This window comes from Poromitra crassiceps, assembly GCF_964638095.1.
Source record: "Poromitra crassiceps genome assembly, chromosome: 1".
Taxonomy (NCBI): domain Eukaryota; kingdom Metazoa; phylum Chordata; class Actinopteri; order Beryciformes; family Melamphaidae; genus Poromitra; species Poromitra crassiceps.
Genome location: NC_139623.1, coordinates 49,093,450 through 49,115,276, shown reverse-complemented (window position 1 = coordinate 49,115,276; position 21,827 = coordinate 49,093,450). Strand labels below are relative to the sequence as shown.

At 43.0% G+C, this 21,827-nt stretch overlaps 1 protein-coding gene and 1 long non-coding RNA gene across 5 annotated transcripts in view; one reads left to right on the top strand and one right to left on the bottom strand.

Annotated features, from left to right (window-relative positions):
* Window positions 1-2,328: 2,328 nt before the first annotated feature.
* On the top strand, window positions 2,329-4,282 carry LOC310786209. The gene is made up of 2 exons (XR_014553204.1): window positions 2,329-3,433; window positions 3,490-4,282. It is a non-coding gene; the product is annotated as an uncharacterized lncRNA (long non-coding RNA).
* Window positions 4,283-7,870: 3,588 nt separating this feature from the next.
* Window positions 7,871-21,827, bottom strand: part of grk6 (G protein-coupled receptor kinase 6) — a 162,227-nt gene continuing 148,270 nt past the window's right edge. For 3 of the 4 annotated variants that reach the window (XM_083642483.1, XM_083642484.1, XM_083642485.1), the window contains 2 exons: window positions 10,970-11,104; window positions 7,871-8,048 (listed from right to left, as the gene is read on the bottom strand). In XM_083642483.1, the coding sequence (XP_083498609.1) occupies window positions 7,998-8,048; window positions 10,970-11,104 (186 nt within the window). In that variant the 3' untranslated portion in view covers window positions 7,871-7,997. Of the gene's footprint in view, window positions 8,049-10,969; window positions 11,105-21,827 lie in introns of those variants that run through there. The other variant, XR_014552984.1, reaches the window with a different exon arrangement.

Genomic DNA, 21,827 nt, shown 5'->3' with positions numbered 1-21,827 from the left:
CTGGCGCCGTTCGGCCCCCAACCCTCAGCAAAATCTGCTCTCTGGTAGCGAGGACATTTTTTTGTGGTCCTCTCTATCATCAAAGTTCCTGGGTTATGGCATGAGAATATTTGTTCGGCCCCCGGCAACAATCTGGGTTTCTCATGTGGCCCCCCATGAAAAATAATTGCCCACCCCTGCCTTATAGGGAGCCTAAGTTACTATAATGGGGCATAACTGAATACCATTATAGTCACTTAGGCGCCCTATAGGGCATATACTGAATACCATTATAGTCACTTAGGCGCCCTATAGGGCATATACTGAATCCCATTATAGTCATTTAGGTGCCCTATAGGGCATATACTGAATCCCATTATAGTCATTTAGGTGCCCTATAGGGCATATACTGAATCCCATTATAGTCATTTAGGTGCCCTATAGGGCATATACTGAATCCCATTATAGTCATTTAGGTGCCCTATAGGGCATATACTGAATCCCATTATAGTCACAAGGCAGGAAAACACATCTATTTATTCTCAGCTAATAGCCGATAGCAGTATCGGTCCATCTGGGGCAAAGCACAGCAGAGTCCACAGTCCTGATGTGGTTTTCCATGGAGATTGTTAGTGACTTGTTCCGACTGCTCCCAAACTTCCCCCTTGACCTCTCAGGCTGTATAAAATCACTGAATAGAGTTCACAGTTCACAGTTCGGGGGGTTGGGAAGGGGAGAGTCTTCAAAGTCCAAGAGTTTCTCAAAGCTCTGCAGTCTTTTACCTCCCTCAGTCCAGTTGTCCTCAGTCCAGCGATGGAGACGCACAAACGTTTTTGTAGCAAAAGGGAGACATACATGAACCAAACCTACCAACTGCAACAGCAATAAGCAAACTTTGTGCAATTTTGTCACATTTACACACACACACACACACACACACAGATGTATAAAAAGAGTCGACTACATGCTAGTGGAGTACCTTAAAAAGCACCAAAGGCACCTTGGATGGGAAGGACTTTGTCATTTTACATCTTCTGTGGATGAAAACTAACTGGTTTGGTAATAAGTGCTTAGCTAAAACACAAGCGCTGTGCGCTAAAACAGGCGAACCTTTTCTGCTTCACAGGCAGAAACCGAACAGCGAATCCATCTGCTGATGGAAGCTCATCTAAAAGTGCTTTTTGGCAAAATAATCATTACAAATGGCGGCCAATAGAGTTGGCTGGGAGGTAATTAACAATTAACAAGAAGTTATGAAAAGATTTGCCTGAAACTTTGTAGAAAAGAAGGTCATGGGCCAACTTCGAAATGATTAACCACACCCACTGGCCAAAAGGGGGTGTGGCAATGGCCATGGCCAATCACAAAAAGGCGCTTATCTCCCAAACGGCTTCACGTAACACCACAAAACGTTGTAGAAAGGTTGGCGGAGCTATGCACTCTACCAAGTGCCCTCTATTTCTCTTTCAAATCAACCAATTCTGAAGTGGATGTTCTGCTGTTTTTTTTATGTTGAATGACACAAAACAGAACGTTCTATCTTTGAACCAGTGGATAGCAGAAGAAAAAGGGCGGGGCCTCTCATAGATCATCATATCACTGAAATAGTGAGAGTGTTTCGGACCATTCTACTCCCTGTCCCATTCATTTCCTTCTCATTGATTATCGAAGTCGCTTTGGACGAGTGCAGCCTAAATCGTAAAATGCACCCCGACATCCTGTTTCAACAGGAAATAAAAAGACCATTTCTGGTGGTCTTTCAGGAGAGAGAAAAAAATAATTATGGTTCTTCCTATTCAGTAAGCATTTGACAGGAAACAAAAGTGTGGGAACAATTCAAATAAAATCATGGCACGCTTTAAACGATAACAAGGTCACTTCATGTCTTGGTTGGCAAAATGCTGACACTTAGGCAGACTATATTCCAGATGTGGACATGTGATGACATCATGTCCACACTGGGTGGCACGTTGTCATTTGAACACGTCGCACTGTAGGACAGTTACAAGCCGGGGGAATGCCACTCTGGTAGGGTTCAATCAATATTTAAGGACATAAAAAACACTTGAGCCGTGTTCACTCACTCACTATTCCCCATGTAGTGTTTATCATAATATAGTGAACTATATGGGGAACGATCAAATGAGTTTCAGACACTACTGTACGTCACTCTTGGTAAACACGACCGCATTGCATTGTGGTAGATGAGAGAAAATGTAGGGTACATTTGCTGTTCACTAGAAATTGCATTGCATTGTGGGTATTTTATGGTGGACTATATCGTGAATCAAATTAACAGTTGAGAATTCGGACACTATATAAAATGGTGAACACATTATATAGTCCACTATTTCTGTAATAGGGAATGATTTTGAACAGGGTTTCAGTCTCCTATTTCTCGTTTATGGAGCTGTTCCACATTTTTATGTCTTGATGACATCACAGAATTGAGACATATGGGAGAGTTATTCATCTTCACAAATACAGACTGTTTTGTCCTAGAGATCATAGGTATAATATAAAGGTAAAATAAAAATTCAGTGGTATTCTCTTTTAATAGCATGAAATCAGGAGGTAATGTTCTTGGAGTACTCCACCCACTGATTGCTGTAAAATATCAGTTTAAAATATCAGCTAAAAAAACGTTTTGTTCTTTAGCATCAACCCCACTGTTCAAAGGCTTTGGTACCCTTGTAGTTTCAATGCAACTAAAGAACTGGATCTGAAGGGACAGGTTTAGTACAGGTTTAGACGCAGAAAAATATTAGATTTTTCTTGCATTGCTATTAGATCTTCAAAAACACACTATGAACTAGAAGATCGATGGAAAAAGTGATGCACACAAGTAAAATAAAAGCTACAGAAACCCAGAGACAAAAGAAAAAACATGATTGTTCTAGATCTAAAAACAGGATCCTGGCAAAACCTTTGTTAAACTGTTTAAACTTTAGTCAATATAATGGCTGCAGAATGGATCTCCTTAAGCTGTGATCACATAAGAGTCATTTAGATTTTTCTCAAATGCAGCTGTGAGTGTACGGTGTAAAAGTCAATGGAATGCCATTACGTTCAGTAGACTGAGCCCTGTGCGTCGTGCAGTGCGCTCCCCTCTCTCCTCCTCCCCTCTGCTCTCTCTCTCGCAGATGCCGAAGGAGGTGTGATGGCTTCAGTCCTCTCCAATCAGTAACGACTTTGCGATCAGACGACACGGGAGGCACAGCCCATTTGCTCTCTCATCGGTGCTACGACCTGTCACTCATTCAATTTCAACCCCCCTTCAAAACCAGCAGTGGCTGTTAACTGGCACAGACTCACTTATGTAGTATGCGGAGCGCAGCGATTCAACGTAATATTTGAGTCTGGGGAGAGACTATATACAGTATAGCCTACTACCAAAAATTGGGCTGGGTGATCTGGTTGAAATCAATTATTATTGTGCTTGCTGAAAAGCAAGGCACAATCTTAAAGTCCCACATACGGTACTTATTATTGTGCTTGCTGAAAAGCAAGGCACAATCTTAAAGGAGAATTTCGGTTTTTTACACCACGGTCCTCATTTCCAGCTTAAAATATGATGTTTTACTCACCCAAATATGTTTGGCTTCATTCGGATGCCCACGGAAGATTTTGAGCTCGTAGTATCATCCTCAAACAGGCTATAACGAGAGCATAAGGGGTAAGGTGCTTACGCTCTGTAAATGTCACTTTTTCGGTCACATCGCGGTTCGTTATGGTTGTAAATATAATTATGAGAACATGAAATCGATATCTAACTAAACTAAACCATCCTCTGCTGGGAGTCCCGACAGCCCACTCCGTTTGCTGTCCGGGTGTCCATCACATAACATCTCCCGCTGCTGTTGTTGTCGATATGTGGCATGATTCCACACGAGCGGTAATGGAATTGAAACGTCCATAATCTTGACATCAGATATCTACTGTATAATAATGCCAAGCTAAAAGCTAAGCTAACAACAACACAACAGAGAGCGAGTCAACTCTGATCTGCCCCGGATGGGCTTACAGTGCTTATGTACTTCTTCTGTGGTTTCTCTTCTGCTACTGTAACCAAACAGAAGCGCTTCTCACTGCATCTTCCCAAGCACATCCGGGGCACCCGGACAGCAAACATAGCGGGCTGTCGGCACTCGGGAGCAGAGGACGGTTAGTTAGATATCTATTTAATGTTCTCATAATTATATTTACAACCATAACGAACCGCGATGTGACCGAAAAAGTGACATTTACAGAGCGTAAGCACCTTGCCCCGTATGCTCCCAATATAGCCTATTTGAGGATACTACTCCGAGCTCAAAATCTTCCGTGGGCATCCGAATGAAGCCAAACGTATTTGGGGGAGTAAAACATCATATTTTAACACATTCACTGCCAGACGTTTTTTTTTTACTGTAGTTAGCTTCTGCCAGAGGGTTTTTTTGAGGATTCTGGCTCATCTTTCAAGACCCGAGGATTCTTTTCTGCTAAGATTTTGTGAACACACAATATCTCAAAAGAACTAATAGAATGTGTGCTTTCTTTGTCTAAAAGAGTTAGTTTGTAGAGTTAGTAGTTATGTAAGCATTAGCAGTTGAATACAGCATGGTTTCAGCGTCAGAAAAATTATTCAGAGATAAACGGCTTTTTGTGAAATTCGATAGAACAGTCACTTTAACCATTCATTTTTGGCATCAGTAAGAGTCAGACATCTAAACAATAGTTTTGAACAGTAATTTCCTCCATAACAGCAGGAAACCCCCCTCTGCTTCCAACTCCTCCCTCCGTGTGTGTTCTCCTCCTGCCTCCCTGGCTCTCCAGCGGGCGTGTCACAACGAAGTTGCTGCTGCCTGGCTGCTGCCTGTTTGAGCGGCCGCTGTTTGAGGAAGTCTGGGTGGACTCGCTCGTTTCGTGGAGTTTTGGTTGAGAGCTTTGATGCGATTCTGGTCATATTTATGCTGCGTGTTTCAAAGTGTGCATCCAATCTATTCTTGGAACCCCCCACCGTTGCCACCGCTGTGCATCAGCGTGAAAGTGAAAGCGTTTTCGCCATCAATTTTACAGTATGAGAACGGCTTCGTCGCGCTTTTCCCTCCAGTTTTGGGTCGCCTCTTTCTACTGTGGAGAGACATGTCGACACTCAGTGGGTCGGTAAAATAGATTATACACATTCAATACCTCCAATTCTGGTGTATGAGACGTAAAAGGGTTAGATCAACGTCCCACCGTCAAAAAAAAAAAATCGATTCTGAGAACGTGTTAACACGTTAACTGCCAGCGACGTATGCATACGTCAAAAAAAATCCAGCGCTTCACTGCCAAGGACGTATGGATACGTCAAAAAAATCGTTTTTTTTTTTTTGACGGTGGGGCGTTGATCAATCCCTTTTACGTCTCCTATACAATTATTGGAGGTATTGAATGTGTATAATCTATTTTACCGACCCACTAAGTGTTGACAGTGCTCCCCCAGACGAGCGAAATCAAAGAAAAAGGGAGCAAGCCATTCAAGGAAATGGCGAGGCGATTTTACAGTATTACATTCTCATGAAAATGGTTGGGGGAAAACGCTCTCGTTTTCGCGCTGATTGCTGGCGATGCGGGATTGCAAATTTACATAATACATTACAGGTGGAACACACTTTGAAACACGCAGCATAAATATGACCAGAATCGCAAAAGCTTCTCTCAACCAAAACTCCCAAGAAGCGAGCGAGTCCATGCCGACTTCCTCAAACAGCAGCCTGCAGACAGGCACAGGACAGCAGCAAAAGCACTGAGACTGGGGCCGCTGCAGCCAAGAAGAGGGAGGAGTTGAAGCAACTCTGCCTCTCGCTCTCTCCCTCTCTCTCTCTCTCTCTCTCTCGCTCTCTCTCTCTCCCTCCCTCCCTCTCTCTCTCTCTCTCTCTCTCTCCCTCTCCCCCTCTCACTAGGATTAAACCTAGTGCGTCTCCCTCCCGAGAGGGAGGGAGAGAGAGAGAGAGGGAGGGAGAGCGAGAGGGAGGGAGAGAGAGAGAGAGAGAGAGAGAGAGGGAGGGAGAGCGAGGGGAAGGGAGAGAGAGAGAGAGAGAGAGAGAGCGAGAGGGGGAGGGAGAGAGAGAGAGAGCCAAAAATGAATGGTTAAAGTGACAGTTCTATCGAATTTCACAAAAAGCCGTTTATCTCTGAATATTTTTTCTGATGCTAAAACCATGCTGTATTCAACTGCTAATGCTTACATAACTACTAACTCTACAAACTAACTCTTTTAGACAGAGAAAGTACACATTCTATTAGTACTTTTGAGATATTGTATGTTCACAAACTCCAAGCAGAAAATAATCCTCGGCGCTTGTAAAATGAGCCACAATCCTCAAAAAACGGCTTGGCAGAAGCTACCTACAGCAAGAAAAAAAACGGCTGGCAGTCAATGTGTTAACACGTCCTTGGCAGTCAACAGCTGGATTCTGAAAACGTGTTAACACGTCCTTGGCAGTGAACGTGTTAAGCTGGAAATGAGGACTGTGGTGTAAAAAACCGAAATTCTCCTTTCCGACATACTTATTATTTTTCTTTCTATCTATATATCTGCCTTTTATTTCAGATGTAATAACTCCCACAGTTTTCACACCACATAGAGATGCCAGAACTCAAAACGTGCGGCTCATTGAGGAAAGGGTTGCTATGACTTTTCTAAGGGTTTGGTCAAGCGGTTTGGGCGCTATTCGCGATTAAGTTCGCAAGTTTTTTTCCCATTGAGTTGAATGGGGTTTCGAAAAATCTTGCAGTAAATTAGCTGTATCTCAGAAACAATCCGAGGTACAGCTACGAAACTTGGTAGGGAGATTCACAGAGGGGCCTTTTACTATCCCCCCAAAAATTACACCAATTGACCAGATGCTGGTGCTATAACAACCCTCTTTACATTTTGGTCCATAACTTTAGTCCCCACTCAAACTGATTTTTTCCCTGGATTCCTTGGGATCTACTGATATAGGCCACGCCCTTTCCCGTCAGACACGGTTTTCCGCCATTTTGAATTTTGTCCAAAACAGTTTTTTTGCGATTCCTCCTTGAAATGTTGTCCAATCTTCACCAAACCAAAGCACCCATCATGTGGAGACTGTCCTGCACAACACATTTAGCGGTTTTCGAAAAGATTGCACCGTTGTGATATAATCCACTTCCAAACTTCTGTGGGTGGGGCCTATTTCACAAAAATCGCCATAACTCCGGAACGCATCATCCGATCCTACCCAAACTTGCTACAGGTGTGCAGGGATGTACTCTGAGCTGATAGGGAAGATTGTGTCATTTCACCTATAGGGGGCGCTATAGCAGCATTCAGTACCTGTACCTCACAATTCTTACATCCATCACACACACACACACACACACACACACACACACACACACACTTTCTTTCCTTGGTACAGGGGTGCAGCTAACAAAACTTTATGAGTCAAATCTGAAAAAACGGCATTGAACCGACAAGTGTAACCTTATTGAAACTGATTGTCTATTGAAAACCATAACAAAGACAACAAAATAATAATAATAATATTGTTATAAAAAAAGTATCTGTGGACGTTACAACTTCATGGCTCTGGCACTGCCATTTGCAACACAATATGTCACTCAAAAGAAGAAGTAGAGGGCGGGAGAAGAGAGTGAAGAGCACCCACTCCTCCCCAGCAGCCACCATCGCAGTGCCACTGAGCAAGGCACTTATCCCCCTCGACTGTTCCAGTGGGTGTGAATGTGTGTGACTGTGGATGAATGTGAATGAATGCAAAGTCTTCCCTGGATAAATTATGTAAAAAAAAAGAGTAAAAAAAGTAATCTGTTCTCTGTTCGCGACACGTTGACGGTCTCAACCATTGTTGTTGTTTTTTTCACACATTTTTAAATAACATTAAAACATTATGGCTATGCAGAAAATATACATTCCAACATTTAGATATAGTACTATCTTAAAAATACAAATGTGCAAAAGTTGTAAACAAATGAGATCCTGTGTGTGTGTGTGTGTGTGTGTGTGTGTGTCACAGCCTGGTGGGCTCCTCGTCGCTGTCGCTGCAGTTCCCACAGCAGTCCTGCAGAGGGAGGCAGATACAGAGTAGGTGAACTTTGACCAGGCTTAAAAGTTTTACATTCTGCACTACAGTACCTATGAAACTTGATCTATACTCTCTCTTTTCAGGGTTCCTACACCTTCTTAAACATCAAATTCAAGGATTTTTCAAGGACATTCCAGGTCCAATTCCCTCAGATTCAAGGACCCAACCCGGCATATTTTGAGATACGGATCAAGGTTAATTACTGTTACAACACTGAGAATTTTTACAATGAGAACTACAGTAGCAGGCTTTACAGAAGCTCATAGACAATTAAAAGGAGAGAGAGAGGCTTGAATGTGTGAACACTTCTCAACTGTGCTGCTGTTACACATTGTTACAATACTGACGCGTCGCTTTGGGTTGGTGGTCCGGTCTGGACCACCAACCCAAAGCGTCAGTATTGACGACCTGGGAATGAGAACCGTGTTAACTCAATCTTTCTCCAAAATCACATGTAGTACCTTTAAAAAAAAAAGGGGGGGGAAAAATCTATCAAAATAACTTGAATTTCTATTCTTGTTCTATTCTGTTCTTGTTCTATTCTTCTTTCAATGACCCATGTCTATTTATGTCTCTTTTCTAGGGCTGACCCCCCCCCCCCCAAAGAAATGTGACGCTTCAATCGTTGCCATGGTACTTGACGCCCAAATCAACGATCAATGCTTCGTTTTCCCCCGTTTTCTTCTCTCTCTTTCTCCATATGCACATCCGGTTAACGTGAGATGTAGCTAGTCTCTGACGCAGGGGATGACTGTCGCCAAAAGACTCATTCTGAAAGATTGGAAGTCCTCCTCCCCGCCTTCTTTTCAATTGTGGCTGGCGGACATGGTTTCGGTTGTACATATGGAAAGACTCAGGTTCTTGAGGACCAACTCACTCGGGAAGTTCTCAACTATATGGGACCCGTTTCTGGCCTACTTGGACGAGGTTAGAAACGACAAGTAACTTGCCCAGTTGATTTCACATGGACTCTTCGTACGAGATTTTATATACAGGATCTTTTGTAAGTTTATAGGCTTCTTAGGTAGCTGGTAGCACCATGTCGCAATGTTGGTCATGTTTGTTTGTTTTTTCTCTCTTTGCGTTTGAGTTTGTTTTGCTTCTTTATGTTTTTTGTTTGTTTTGTTTTTCATGTTCTAAAAGTTGAAAAATTGGAAAAAGAAAAAAAAAAACGTGATATGTAGCTTCATGAGACCATCTCTAGTTTTCTGGCTGGGCAGATTCCTGTTGGCCAACACTGTTTTTAACACGGAGAAGTCACACAGGTGCGCGTCGTGCGCACAAACAAATGCACCTTGCTTTCAGGCAGCAACCCCAGAGCTGCGGACCTGAAAGAGCTTGTGTTTTAAACATGTAACTAACGTACACATTCTTTCCTCATTTCAACCGAGTGTGAGTAATGTTACAAGTGTAACTCGTTTGTTTAGATTTATAATGTTATGAAGTAGCAGCAGTGAAAGAAACGCTCTCCATGGCGAGCTCAGAGAGCAGGGAGAAGTCCGCTAACATTACAACGTGATGAGCCCAACTGAATAAATTAACATTCCATGGCATATAATATCTGCACTCCGTGGACTGAGATGCAATTGGATGAAAATCCGGACCATCAGGACAGATGAGGAGGTTTTTGTCACAAGTTAAATAAGGCTAGAAGAAAGTTTACTATGAGCCGCGGACGGTGCTGAGAGTCCTATTTTCAACCCAATGTGAGTAGCCTACATGTTTGTTCCTCTGTTTGGCTGTAGTGTGTTGCCTGCTGTCTGTCTGTTACAGCGCTGCTGTTGTCTGATATTCGAGCCACTACACAGAGTTTTTCTTCTATTTTGGCCGGGTGTTTGGGTGTGTGGTGAGGGCCGGGTGTTTGGGTGTGTGTGGTAATGGCCGGGTGTTTGGGTGTGTGTGGTGATGGCCGGGTGTTTGGGTGTGTGGTAATGGCCGGGGGTTTGGGTATGTGTGTTGATGGCCGGGTGTTTGGGTATGTGTGGTGATGGCCGGGTGTTTGGGTGTGTGTGGTGAGGGCCGGGTGTTTGGGTGTGTGTGGTGAGGGCCGGGTGTTTGGGTGTGTGTGGTGAGGGCCGGGTGTGTGGGTGTGTGTGTTGATGGCCGGGTGTTTGGGTGTGTGTGGTGAGGGCTGGGTGTTTGGGTGTGTGTGGTGATGGCCGGGTGTTTGGGTGTGTGGTGATGGCCGGGTGTTTGGGTGTGTGTGGTGAGGGCCGGGTGTTTGGGTGTGTGTGGTGATGGCCGGGTGTGTGGGTGTGTGTGGTGAGGGCCGGGTGTTTGGGTGTGTGTGGTGAGGGCCGGGTGTTTGGGTGTGTGTGGTAATGGCCGGGTGTTTGGGTGTGTGTGGTGATGGCCGGGTGTTTGGGTGTGTGGTAATGGCCGGGGGTTTGGGTATGTGTGTTGATGGCCGGGTGTTTGGGTATGTGTGGTGATGGCCGGGTGTTTGGGTGTGTGTGGTGAGGGCCGGGTGTTTGGGTGTGTGTGGTGAGGGCCGGGTGTTTGGGTGTGTGTGGTGAGGGCCGGGTGTGTGGGTGTGTGTGTTGATGGCCGGGTGTTTGGGTGTGTGTGGTGAGGGCTGGGTGTTTGGGTGTGTGTGGTGATGGCCGGGTGTTTGGGTGTGTGGTGATGGCCGGGTGTTTGGGTGTGTGTGGTGAGGGCCGGGTGTTTGGGTGTGTGTGGTGATGGCCGGGTGTGTGGGTGTGTGTGGTGAGGGCCAGGTGTTTGGGTGTGTGTGGTGAGGGCCGGGTGTTTGGGTGTGTGTGGTGAGGGCCGGGTGTTTGGGTGTGTGTGGTGAGGGCCGGGTGTTTGGGTGTGTGTGGTGAGGGCCGGGTGTTTAGGTGTGTGTGGTGAGGGCCGGGTGTTTGGGTGTGTGTGGTGAGGGCAGGGTGTTTGCTCACCTGTCGGCCGAACAGCCGTTGCAGCAGGCCCTGTTTGGGTGGTGGTGAGGGCTGGCCCCTCCAGTCCAGATCCGGGGGAACCGTCCCATCCTGAAGGAACACGTTCAGCTCCACAAAACACTCCGACTCGATCATCTGCACCAGAGAGGACACAGCTGCTTAGACATGAGGAGTGTGTGTGTGTGCGAGAGAGTGAGAGAGAGGGGAAGAGTGATAGAGAAACAGAGAGAATTTGTTTCTGTCACACACATTAGGGAAAGCAGTTACCATGGTGTGTGCACTCACCTTTCTATCCAACAGGGCACCTCGGCGTCGTTACACTTTCACTAACAGGGGACCACCAAACTAACAGGGGACATTTTTTAAGTCCCCTGTTGGACATGCTTTAAATCATGCTAAAATCATGTCTAAAACCCTCTGGTAATTTTTTTTTAACTTTAGCCAAGAGGGGACAAAAATGTGTGTGTGTGTTTAAGTCCATACTCAGCACCGCTCCTGGTGGCTGGAGCAGGAATTGTAATGGCTCATTCACACACGTCGGTTTTAACACTCCTATAGTGTCAATGGCTTTCAGCCCCGGGCATTGTTTCAGACTGTAGAGTGCCTAATACACAGGCTACTTTCTTTCTACTTTGAAGAAACCAATTTAACACTTTCTATGAAGACCACATCTATAATGCATTATAAGGGCAAATGTATTTGGTGTTTTTCTTACTTTGAATTATATGTATATAGCTTTTATACCTTGAGTTTCCATTCCTAAAGCAGGCCAACTTTACAGCATGTTTGTGTGTTGCATAATAATCACTTATGATGTAGCATAGATGTAATGTAGTTGAACCTTGTTTTTTGTAAAAAAAAAAAAAAAGAAGAAAAAACATTATAAGATAAGTGTTACTAATTTAGCTTGGTAAATATACGTATTCACTTTCTTGTCAGGGGTTAGGTGTGAAGATCAATGCCACTCTCATATTTATCACTAAATACAAAGCCAGCAGGCTGATCAAGTAAAACAAAACAAAACAAATGCAAGACATGATTGCTCTGATGGCCTGTGTTTTATAACTGTGGACAGCGCCAGCTTAGCTGTTTGCCCCTGCTTCCAGTGTTTGTTGATGCACATTACAGAAAAAACGTCCACACTTGTATTATGTCGAATGACTGGAGCCCACTGTTGGCTGTTATATAATGACACAAGTTCCCTCTTAGATATGATGTAGCGACACGCACACTCCAGCATGGATGAATACAAAAGTAACAAGATAAATTAATACCACTCATGAGAAAAACATTATCTCAACTAAATAGTCTCTTGAAAAATGATTTGTTATTGTGTTTTTTGTAACAAGTCCGCATAAATCTTTACCCCACAATGCAGACAAACACAGACACTCTGGGTAGCCCTTCATGTTAATCCAGTGTGAAGTTTATAGTTAGGAAATACACTAAAGTTGAACCTTGTTTTTTGTAAAAAAAAAAGAAAGAAAAAAAAACATAACATAAGTGTTACTAATTTAGCTTGGTAAATATACGTATTCACTTTCTTGTCAGGGGTTAGGTGTGAAGATCAATGCCACTCTCATATTTATCACTAAATACAAAGCCAGCAGGCTGATCAAGTAAAACAAAACAAAACAAATGCAAGACATGATAGCTCTGATGGCCTGTGTTTTATAACTCTGGACAGCGCCAGCTTAGCTGTTTGCCCCTGCTTCCAGTGTTTGTTGATGCACATTACAGAAAAAACGTCCACACTTGTATTATGTCGAATGACTGGAGCCCACTGTTGGCTGTTATATAATGACACAAGTTCCCTCTTAGATATGATGTAGCGACACGCACACTCCAGCATGGATGAATACAAAAGAAACAAGATAAATTAATACCACTCATGTGCTCAGTCTACACTTATAGGAATGCAATTTGTTTGTTGATGCACATTATTGAAAAAACAAATAATGCAAGAGATCTTTTAAATGGTTGTTTTAATGAAAATGTATTCAAACATCTAAAGTGAACAAGACAACATTATCAGTGCCATTACCCATTCCATGATTACATTTGTCTGGAGTAAAAATAGAGTCACACAAATGTCACTTGCTGCATAATGCCTCTCTTCAAACCCCTTGGCTGACTGAAGACCCTAAAATTGTGGTCTGAAAAATAAATCCAGCATCAACCGACATGGTCTTTCAGACCCTGGGCAATATCATTAAAAAATATATAATTTCCCTTAGGGGTCAAATGAACGTTGTCTCTTAAAAATAGCTCAGGTTTGTCAAACACTATGTCCGGATGAGGTACAGTCCTTCCATTAACACATTAAAAAGTGGGTTGTTCCAAATTAGACATGAAGCTAAAGAGGCCCCTTTGATTCCAAGCCTTTTATGAATTGTTCTAGCGATGTCACATGAAAGCTTTATGATGGCATTGTCTAACTTTAAGGGAGGGTGAGGATGATGACTCAAACTCCTTAATGGATGTACTCATTAGTGTATGCCTGTAGTCCACAACTCGTCATCCTGGCTATTGAGACACAAACGACCCATCGTCAACTTCCCCCACCCTGCAACAATCAAGGACTGGGAAAAACAAAGCGTGGCACCAGACAAGCTCAGCAGGCCAACAATATAGAAAAGAGGAAAAAAGGAGCTTACTTGGATGCTTTAGAGAAGGTTTAATTACGAAGTATAGTACATCTGCACAAAAACAGTTGAAACAATGTACATCTTCAATAGAAGTGGGGCACACAAAAGCCACAGGAGTTTTTGGAGCGCCAGCTGAGAGAACTTTCAACCAGTAAGACAAGTATAACAGCGGCAGATAACATTACTAAGAAGGGGCTAGAAAGTCGTACATGGTGAGCTACAGAGTGGCTAAGACTGGGAAGCCTAATTCTCCCCGCTGCTGCAGATATGGCTGAGACAATGCTGGGGGTGAAAGCCAAACGCACATTACAAACGATGCCTTCGTCAAACAAAGTGGAGTTTAACCACAAGCCACTGCCAGACTTTTGGATTGCACTGTGCACAGAGTATCCTGCCCTCACACATCGTGCTGTAAAGACCATAATGCCCTTTGCAACAACATATATGTGTGAGCGTGGCTTTTCTGGCACTGGCATGAAAACTAAGTTCAGGCACAAACTGTGTGTGGAAAATGATTTGAGACTGAAACTTTCTCCCAATCAACCCAAAATTACAGAGTTACTGTATGTGCGTCAAGTACACCCCTCACATTAGTCTATTCATTTTTATTTTTTGTATTTTTTCCAGAGAAGTCATTTGTACTTAGCTGATGTGCATGTCACGTGTTATCATCTGGGATTCAAAGTAATCACATTTAGGTGACAGTCACCTTTTTTAAATCCCAAAGTAGCTCTTAAGATTTGAGTTGTTTGTTCCTGCCCTAGTGTGTGTGTGTGTGTGTGTGTGTCTGTCACCTTTTAAAAAAAAAAGCGAATTTGTTTGCATCCCTGTGTTATGAGAGGGCTTTTTACAAGGCTGAATGAAGAGAAAACCTTTTTCCATATTTTATAACTTTTCCGTAGAAGTCATTCATACTGTGCTTGAGGTATTGTGCATGTCAGTTGTTATGACAGGGCCTTTTTTCCATATTTGATTTGAGACTTTTCCAGATAAGTTTGTGCTTTCGGTATTATGCATGTCTTTGTTATGAGGATATTTTTTTCATATTTTATGTATAACTTTTCCAGAGAAGTCATTCATATTGTACTTGAGGAAATGTACATGTCATTTGTTAAGAGGTCTTTTTATGGGGCTGAATAAACAGCAAAATTGTTAAAAACACTGTCATGTCTTCATATTTAACATCATATTTTGAGTGATGTGTGAGTGATCGCAATATACATTGCCAAAAAAATGGCAATGTCAGTTTTTTCCAACATCGTGCAGCCCTACTACCAACCACACAGTCTTCTCAGCCTTCTCCCAAACTATTGTATCTACTAGTAGTAGCAAATAAGACATACGGTATACCCCCCTCCCATTTCTCCAACTAGCTTGTTGATGTTCTGATGCACTATTCACATACATGAATAGATCATGAATACATCATTGTAGTGTGCCTGCTGATTTATGAAAACAAATAAAAAATAAAGGCTACATGTAAAAAAATGGCCACAATTTTTTTTCCGCAAGGTTTCCGGCAGAGCAGATCTCTCATTCAGTGGACCTTAATGTCCAAATTAATAGATAAAACACACACAAAAAGTATAGCATGCCAAGTCAGGCTCAAGGCATTTTCTTGAGCTTTGGGCCTGTGGATCTGTGCTATTGAGACACATCTAACGACCCTCGTCAGCTACCCTACCCCCACACTGTCAAGGACTGACACAGATGACGCCTAGACGACAGCTAGTCTTCCTGGCGTCCAAGACAATAGACTTTACATGACAAGCTATAAAGTAAAATAGAAAAACTAAAAGGAAAATAACAGAAAAATAAAAAGCAAATCTAAGCCAAGACAGACAATAGACAGACAGACAAACAATGTTCAGCTAGCCTTCTAGCTGGCCATAGTCCCATTCAGATATGTTCATTACATCTCTATGCTTTAGAAAACAAACAGCAAGGAAGAATATTGTGACAAAAATCATAGTGTGTGAGATACTGTGTGTGATAGGTGGGATCTGAGCATCCTTTTAAAAACTGCCTTCCCGTTGATGGAACTGATATTGATTGGTAGACTGTTCCAAGACACGATAGAGACCTGTACATGACTGTTTTCTCCATGTAGTTGGTTTTTGGTCTGGGTAAAGTCATCTGACCACCACTCGCCCCTCTGGTGGAGATGAAAGCAGGTTGTACGGATACCGTAAAATGCCAATTAAACACAGAGTCCCAAATTGCTGCAGGTCCCATATAGACGCGGGGTCTGGATGCATATTTTGTACATAAACGCAGGTCCCAAATTGTCGCCGGGTTATTTTTTATTTAATTTAATTTTTTATTTGCGACGTCCTGCTGAATGACATTGCGACCTGCCTTAAAATAAATTGTTATCCCCAATCTTTCCAAGTACCTGTATATGAGGGCATACCAAAAAGCATACGTGGCAAAGTGAGGATGTGGCACACGGAAGTGAATAGTGATGTAGAAAGACGTCACTAATAGAAATATACACCATAGAGCAACAATGGTTAAACGGAGCTATACCTACTAGAAAATACATAGAAAATACATAGGAAATACAGAGCCTATAATACGTCATGATCAAACAAGCAAGGGACTCAAATGTGTCAGATTAAGGCCTAAACATGGTCGTCCGTCCGCTTCGAATTCGAGCCGTCTCGCCGTCTGGCGGCGCCAGCGAGCCCTACATGCTTGGACGGCACTACGCCCTCCCTCCTCCCACCCTCCCTCCTGTGGAAGCTCCGTGTGAAAATGGCGGAGATTGTGTGCCAGGCAGTCTGAATGAAATTGAATGTAACGTTCCCAATGCTATGTATTAAATTCTAAAAAACGACCCTCAACATTTGGGAAGGCTAAGCCACACAACTAGTTCGTTATAATCTAACGTCATGCTTTGAAAGGCGACTTTACGACGATGAGCCAAGGCAACGGCCAGTCACAACTCTCCTGCAGCTGACGTCACGCACGTATCGTCAGCGCTGAGTCACATTTTCGAGCAGCCCCCGTCAGCCGACGGTGCCCCCTCCCCGTAGGACGGCGCTCCACCCGCCGTCCTACGGGGAGGGCGGGGCGAGGCTCTGACGGACGACCATGTTTAGGCCTTTAGTCAGTACATAAGAGAATCAAGCACAAAGGTACAAGTACAGTACAGGGGAATAAGTTTACAGGAAACATGACAAATCAAATATGACGAGAACTACATAACTATAGGCTTCACTTGTATTGGGAGTAAGGACGCCCCTAAACCCCAGTGTGTTGTATGTGCAAAAGCACTGTCGCACAACTCTATGAAACCTTCGCTCTTAAAACTAACCATGCTCATTTGAAAAACAAGCCACGGGAGTTTTTGGAGCGCCAGCTGAGACAACTTTCAACCAGTAAGACAAATATAACAGCGGCAGATAACATTACTAAGAAGGGGCTAGAAAGTCGTACATGGTGAGCTACAGAGTGGCTAAGACTGGGAAGCCTAATTCTCCCCGCTGCTGCAGATATGGCTGAGACAATGCTGGGGGTGAAAGCCAAACGCACATTACAAACGATGCCTTTGTCAAACAAAGTGGAGTTTAACCACAAGCCACTGCCAGACTTTTGGATTGCACTGTGCACAGAGTATCCTGCCCTCGCACATCGTGCTGTAAAGACCATAATGCCCTTTGCAACAACATATATGTGTGAGCGTGGCTTTTCTGGCACTGGCATGAAAACTAAGTTCAGGCACAAACTGTGTGTGGAAAATGATTTGAGACTGAAACTTTCTCCCAATCAACCCAAAATTACAGAGTTATGTGCGTCAAGTCAAGCACACCCCTCACATTAGTCTATTAATTTTTATTTTTTGTATTTTTTCCAGAGAAGTAATTTGTACTTAGCTGATGTGCATGTCACGTGTTATCATCTGGGATTCAAAGTAGTCACATTTAGGTGACAGTCACCTTTTTTAAATCCCAAAGTAGCTCTTAAGATTTGAGTTGTTTGTTCCTGCCCTAGTGTGTGTGTGTGTGTGTGTGTGTGTGTGTGTCTGTCACCTTTAAAAAAAAAAGTGAATTTGTTTGCATCCCTGTGTTATGAGAGGGCTTTTTACAAGGCTGAATGAAGAGAAAACCTTTTTCCATATTTTATAACTTTTCCGTAGAAGTCATTCATACTGTGCTTGAGGTATTGTGCATGTCAGTTGTTATGACAGGGCCTTTTTTTCCATATTTGATTTGAGACTTTTCCAGAGAAGTTTGTGCTTTCGGTATTATGCATGTCTTTGTTATGAGGATATTTTTTTCATATTTTATGTATAACTTTTCCAGAGAAGTCATTCATATTGTACTTGAGGAAATGTACATGTCATTTGTTAAGAGGTCTTTTCATGGGGCTGAATAAACAGCAAAATTGTTAAAAACACTGTCATGTCTTCATATTTAACATCATATTTTGAGTGATGTGTGAGTGATCGCAATATACATTGCCAAAAAAAATGGAAATGTCAGTTTTTTCCAACATCGTGCAGCCCTACTACCAACCACACAGTCTTCTCAGCCTTCTCCCAAACTATTGTATCTACTAGTAGTAGCAAATAAGACATACGGTATACCCCCTCCCATTTCTCCAACTAGCTTGTTGATGTTCTGATGCACTATTCACATACACGAATAGATCATGAATACATCATTGTAGTGTGCCTGCTGATTTATGAAAAAAAATAAAAAATAAAGGCTGCATGTACAAAAATGGCCACAACTTTTTTTCCGCAAGGTTTCCGGCAGAGCAGATCTCTCATTCAGTGGACCTTAATGTCCAAATTAATAGATAAAACACACACAAAAAGTATAGCATGCCAAGTCAGGCTCAAGGCATTTTCTTGAGCTTTGGGCCTGTGGATCTGTGCTATTGAGACACATCTAACGACCCTCGTCAGCTACCCTACCCCCACACTGTCAAGGACTGACACAGATGACGCCTAGACGACAGCTAGTCTTCCTGGCGTCCAAGACAATAGACTTTACATGACAAGCTATAAAGACAAATAGAAAAACTAAAAGGAAAATAACAGAAAAATAAAAAGCAAATCTAAGCCAAGACAGACAATAGACAGACAGACAAACAATGTTCAGCTAGCCTTCTAGCTGGCCATAGTCCCATTCAGATATGTTCATTACATCTCTATGCTTTAGAAAACAAACAGCAAGGAAGAATATTGTGATAAAAATCATAGTGTGTGAGATACTGTGTGTGATAGGTGGGATCTGAGCATCCTTTTAAAAACTGCCTTCCCGTTGATGGAACTGATATTGATTGGTAGACTGTTCCAAGACACGATAGAGACTTGTACATGACTGTTTTCTCCATGTAGTTGGTTTTTGGTCTGGGTAAAGTCATCTGACCACCACTCGCCCCTCTGGTGGAGATGAAAGCAGGTTGTACGGATACCGTAAAATGCCAATTAAACACCGAGTCCCAAATTGCTGCAGGTCCCATATAGACGCGGGGTCTGGATGCATATTTTGTACATAAACGCAGGTCCCAAATTGTCGCCGGGTTATTTTTTATTTAATTTAATTTTTTATTTGCGACATCCTGCTGAATGACATTGCGACCTGCCTTAAAAATTTTTTTATCCCCAATCTTTCCAAGTACCTGTATATGAGGGCATACCAAAAAGCATACGTGGCAAAGTGAGGACGTGGCACACGGAAGTGAATAGTGATGTAGAAAGACGTCACTAATAGAAATATACACCATAGAGCAACAATGGTTAAACGGAGCTATACCTACTAGAAAATACATAGGAAATACAAAGCCTATAATACGTCATGATCAAACAAGCAAGGGACTCAAATGTGTCAGATTAAGGCCTAAACATGGTCGTCCGTCCGCTTCGAATTAGAGCCGTCTCGCCGTCTGGCGGCGCCAGCGAGCCCTACATGCTCGGACGCCACTACGCCCTCCCTCCTCCCACCCTCCCTCCTGTGGAAGCTCCGTGTGAAAATGGCGGAGATTGTGTGCCAGGCAGTCTGAATGAAATTGAATGTAACGTTCCCAATGCTATATTAAATTCTAAAAAACGACCCTCAACATTTGGGAAGGCTAAGCCACACAACTAGTTCGTTATAATCTAACGTCATGCTTTGAAAGGCGACTTTACGACGATGAGCCAAGGCAACGGCCAGTCACAACTCTCCTGCAGCTGACGTCACGCACGTATCGTCGGCGCTGAGTCACATTTTCGAGCAGCCCCCGTCAGCCGACGGTGCCCCCTCCCCGTAGGACGGCGCTCCACCCGCCGTCATACGGGGAGGGCGGGGCGAGGCTCTGATGGACGACCATGTTTAGGCCTTTAGTCAGTACATAAGAGAATCAAGCACAAAGGTACAAGTACAGTACAGGGGAATAAGTTTACAGGAAACATGACAAATCAAATATGACGAGAACTACATAACTATGGGCTTCACTTGTATTGGGAGTAAGGACGCCCCTAAACCCCAGTGTGTTGTATGTTCAAAAGCACTGTCGCACAACTCTATGAAACCTCTCTTAAAACTAACCATGCTCATTTGAAAAACAAGCCACGGGAGTTTTTGGAGCGCCAGCTGAGACAACTTTCAACCAGTAAGACAAGTATAACAGCGGCAGATAACATTACTAAGAAGGGGCTAGAAAGTCGTACATGGTGCAGAGTGGCTAAGACTGGGAAGCCTAATTCTCCCCGCTGCTGCAGATATGGCTGAGACAATGCTGGGGGTGAAAGCCAAACGCACATTACAAACGATGCCTTCGTCAAACAAAGTGGAGTTTAACCACAAGCCACTGCCAGACTTTTGGATTGCACTGTGCACAGAGTATCCTGCCCTCGCACATCGTGCTGTAAAGACCATAATGCCCTTTGCAACAACATATATGTGTGAGCGTGGCTTTTCTGGCACTGGCATGAAAACTAAGTTCAGGCACAAACTGTGTGTGGAAAATGATTTGAGACTGAAACTTTCTCCCAATCAACCCAAAATTACAGAGTTACTGTATGTGCGTCAAGTCAAGCACACCCCTCACATTAGTCTATTAATTTTTATTTTTTGTATTTTTTCCAGAGAAGTCATTTGTACTTAGCTGATGTGCATGTCACGTGTTATCATCTGGGATTCAAAGTAGTCACATTTAGGTGACAGTCACCTTTTTTAAATCCCAAAGTAGATCTTAAGATTTGAGTTGTTTGTTCCTGCCCTAGTGTGTGTGTGTGTGTGTGTGTGTGTGTCTGTCACCTTTAAAAAAAAAAAAGCGAATTTGTTTGCATCCCTGTGTTATGAGAGGGCTTTTTACAAGGCTGAATGAAGAGAAAACCTTTTTCCATATTTTATAACTTTTCCGTAGAAGTCATTCATACTGTGCTTGAGGTATTGTGCATGTCAGTTGTTATGACAGGGCCTTTTTTTCCATATTTGATTTGAGACTTTTCCAGAGAAGTTTGTGCTTTCGGTATTATGCATGTCTTTGTTATGAGGATATTTTTTTCATATTTTATGTATAACTTTTCCAGAGAAGTCATTCATATTGTACTTGAGGAAATGTACATGTCATTTGTTAAGAGGTCTTTTTATGGGGCTGAATAAACAGCAAAATTGTTAAAAACACTGTCATGTCTTCATATTTAACATCATATTTTGAGTGATGTGTGAGTGATCGCAATATACATTGCCAAAAAAAATGGCAATGTCAGTTTTTTCCAACATCGTGCAGCCCTACTACCAACCACACAGTCTTCTCAGCCTTCTCCCAAACTATTGTATCTACTAGTAGTAGCAAATAAGACATACGGTATACCCCCCTCCCATTTCTCCAACTAGCTTGTTGATGTTCTGATGCACTATTCACATACATGAATAGATCATGAATACATCATTGTAGTGTGCCTGCTGATTTATGAAAAAAAATAAAAAATAAAGGCTGCATGTACAAAAATGGCCGCAACTTTTTTTCCGCAAGGTTTCCGGCAGAGCAGACCTCTCATTCAGTGGACCTTAATGTCCAAATTAATAGATAAAACACACACAAAAAGTATAGCATGCCAAGTCAGGCTCAAGGAATTTTCTTGAGCTTTGGGCCTGTGGATCTGTCCTATTGAGACACATCTAACGACCCTCGTCAGCTACCCTACCCCCACACTGTCAAGGACTGACACAGATGACGCCTATAGACGACAACTAGTCTTCCTGGCGTCC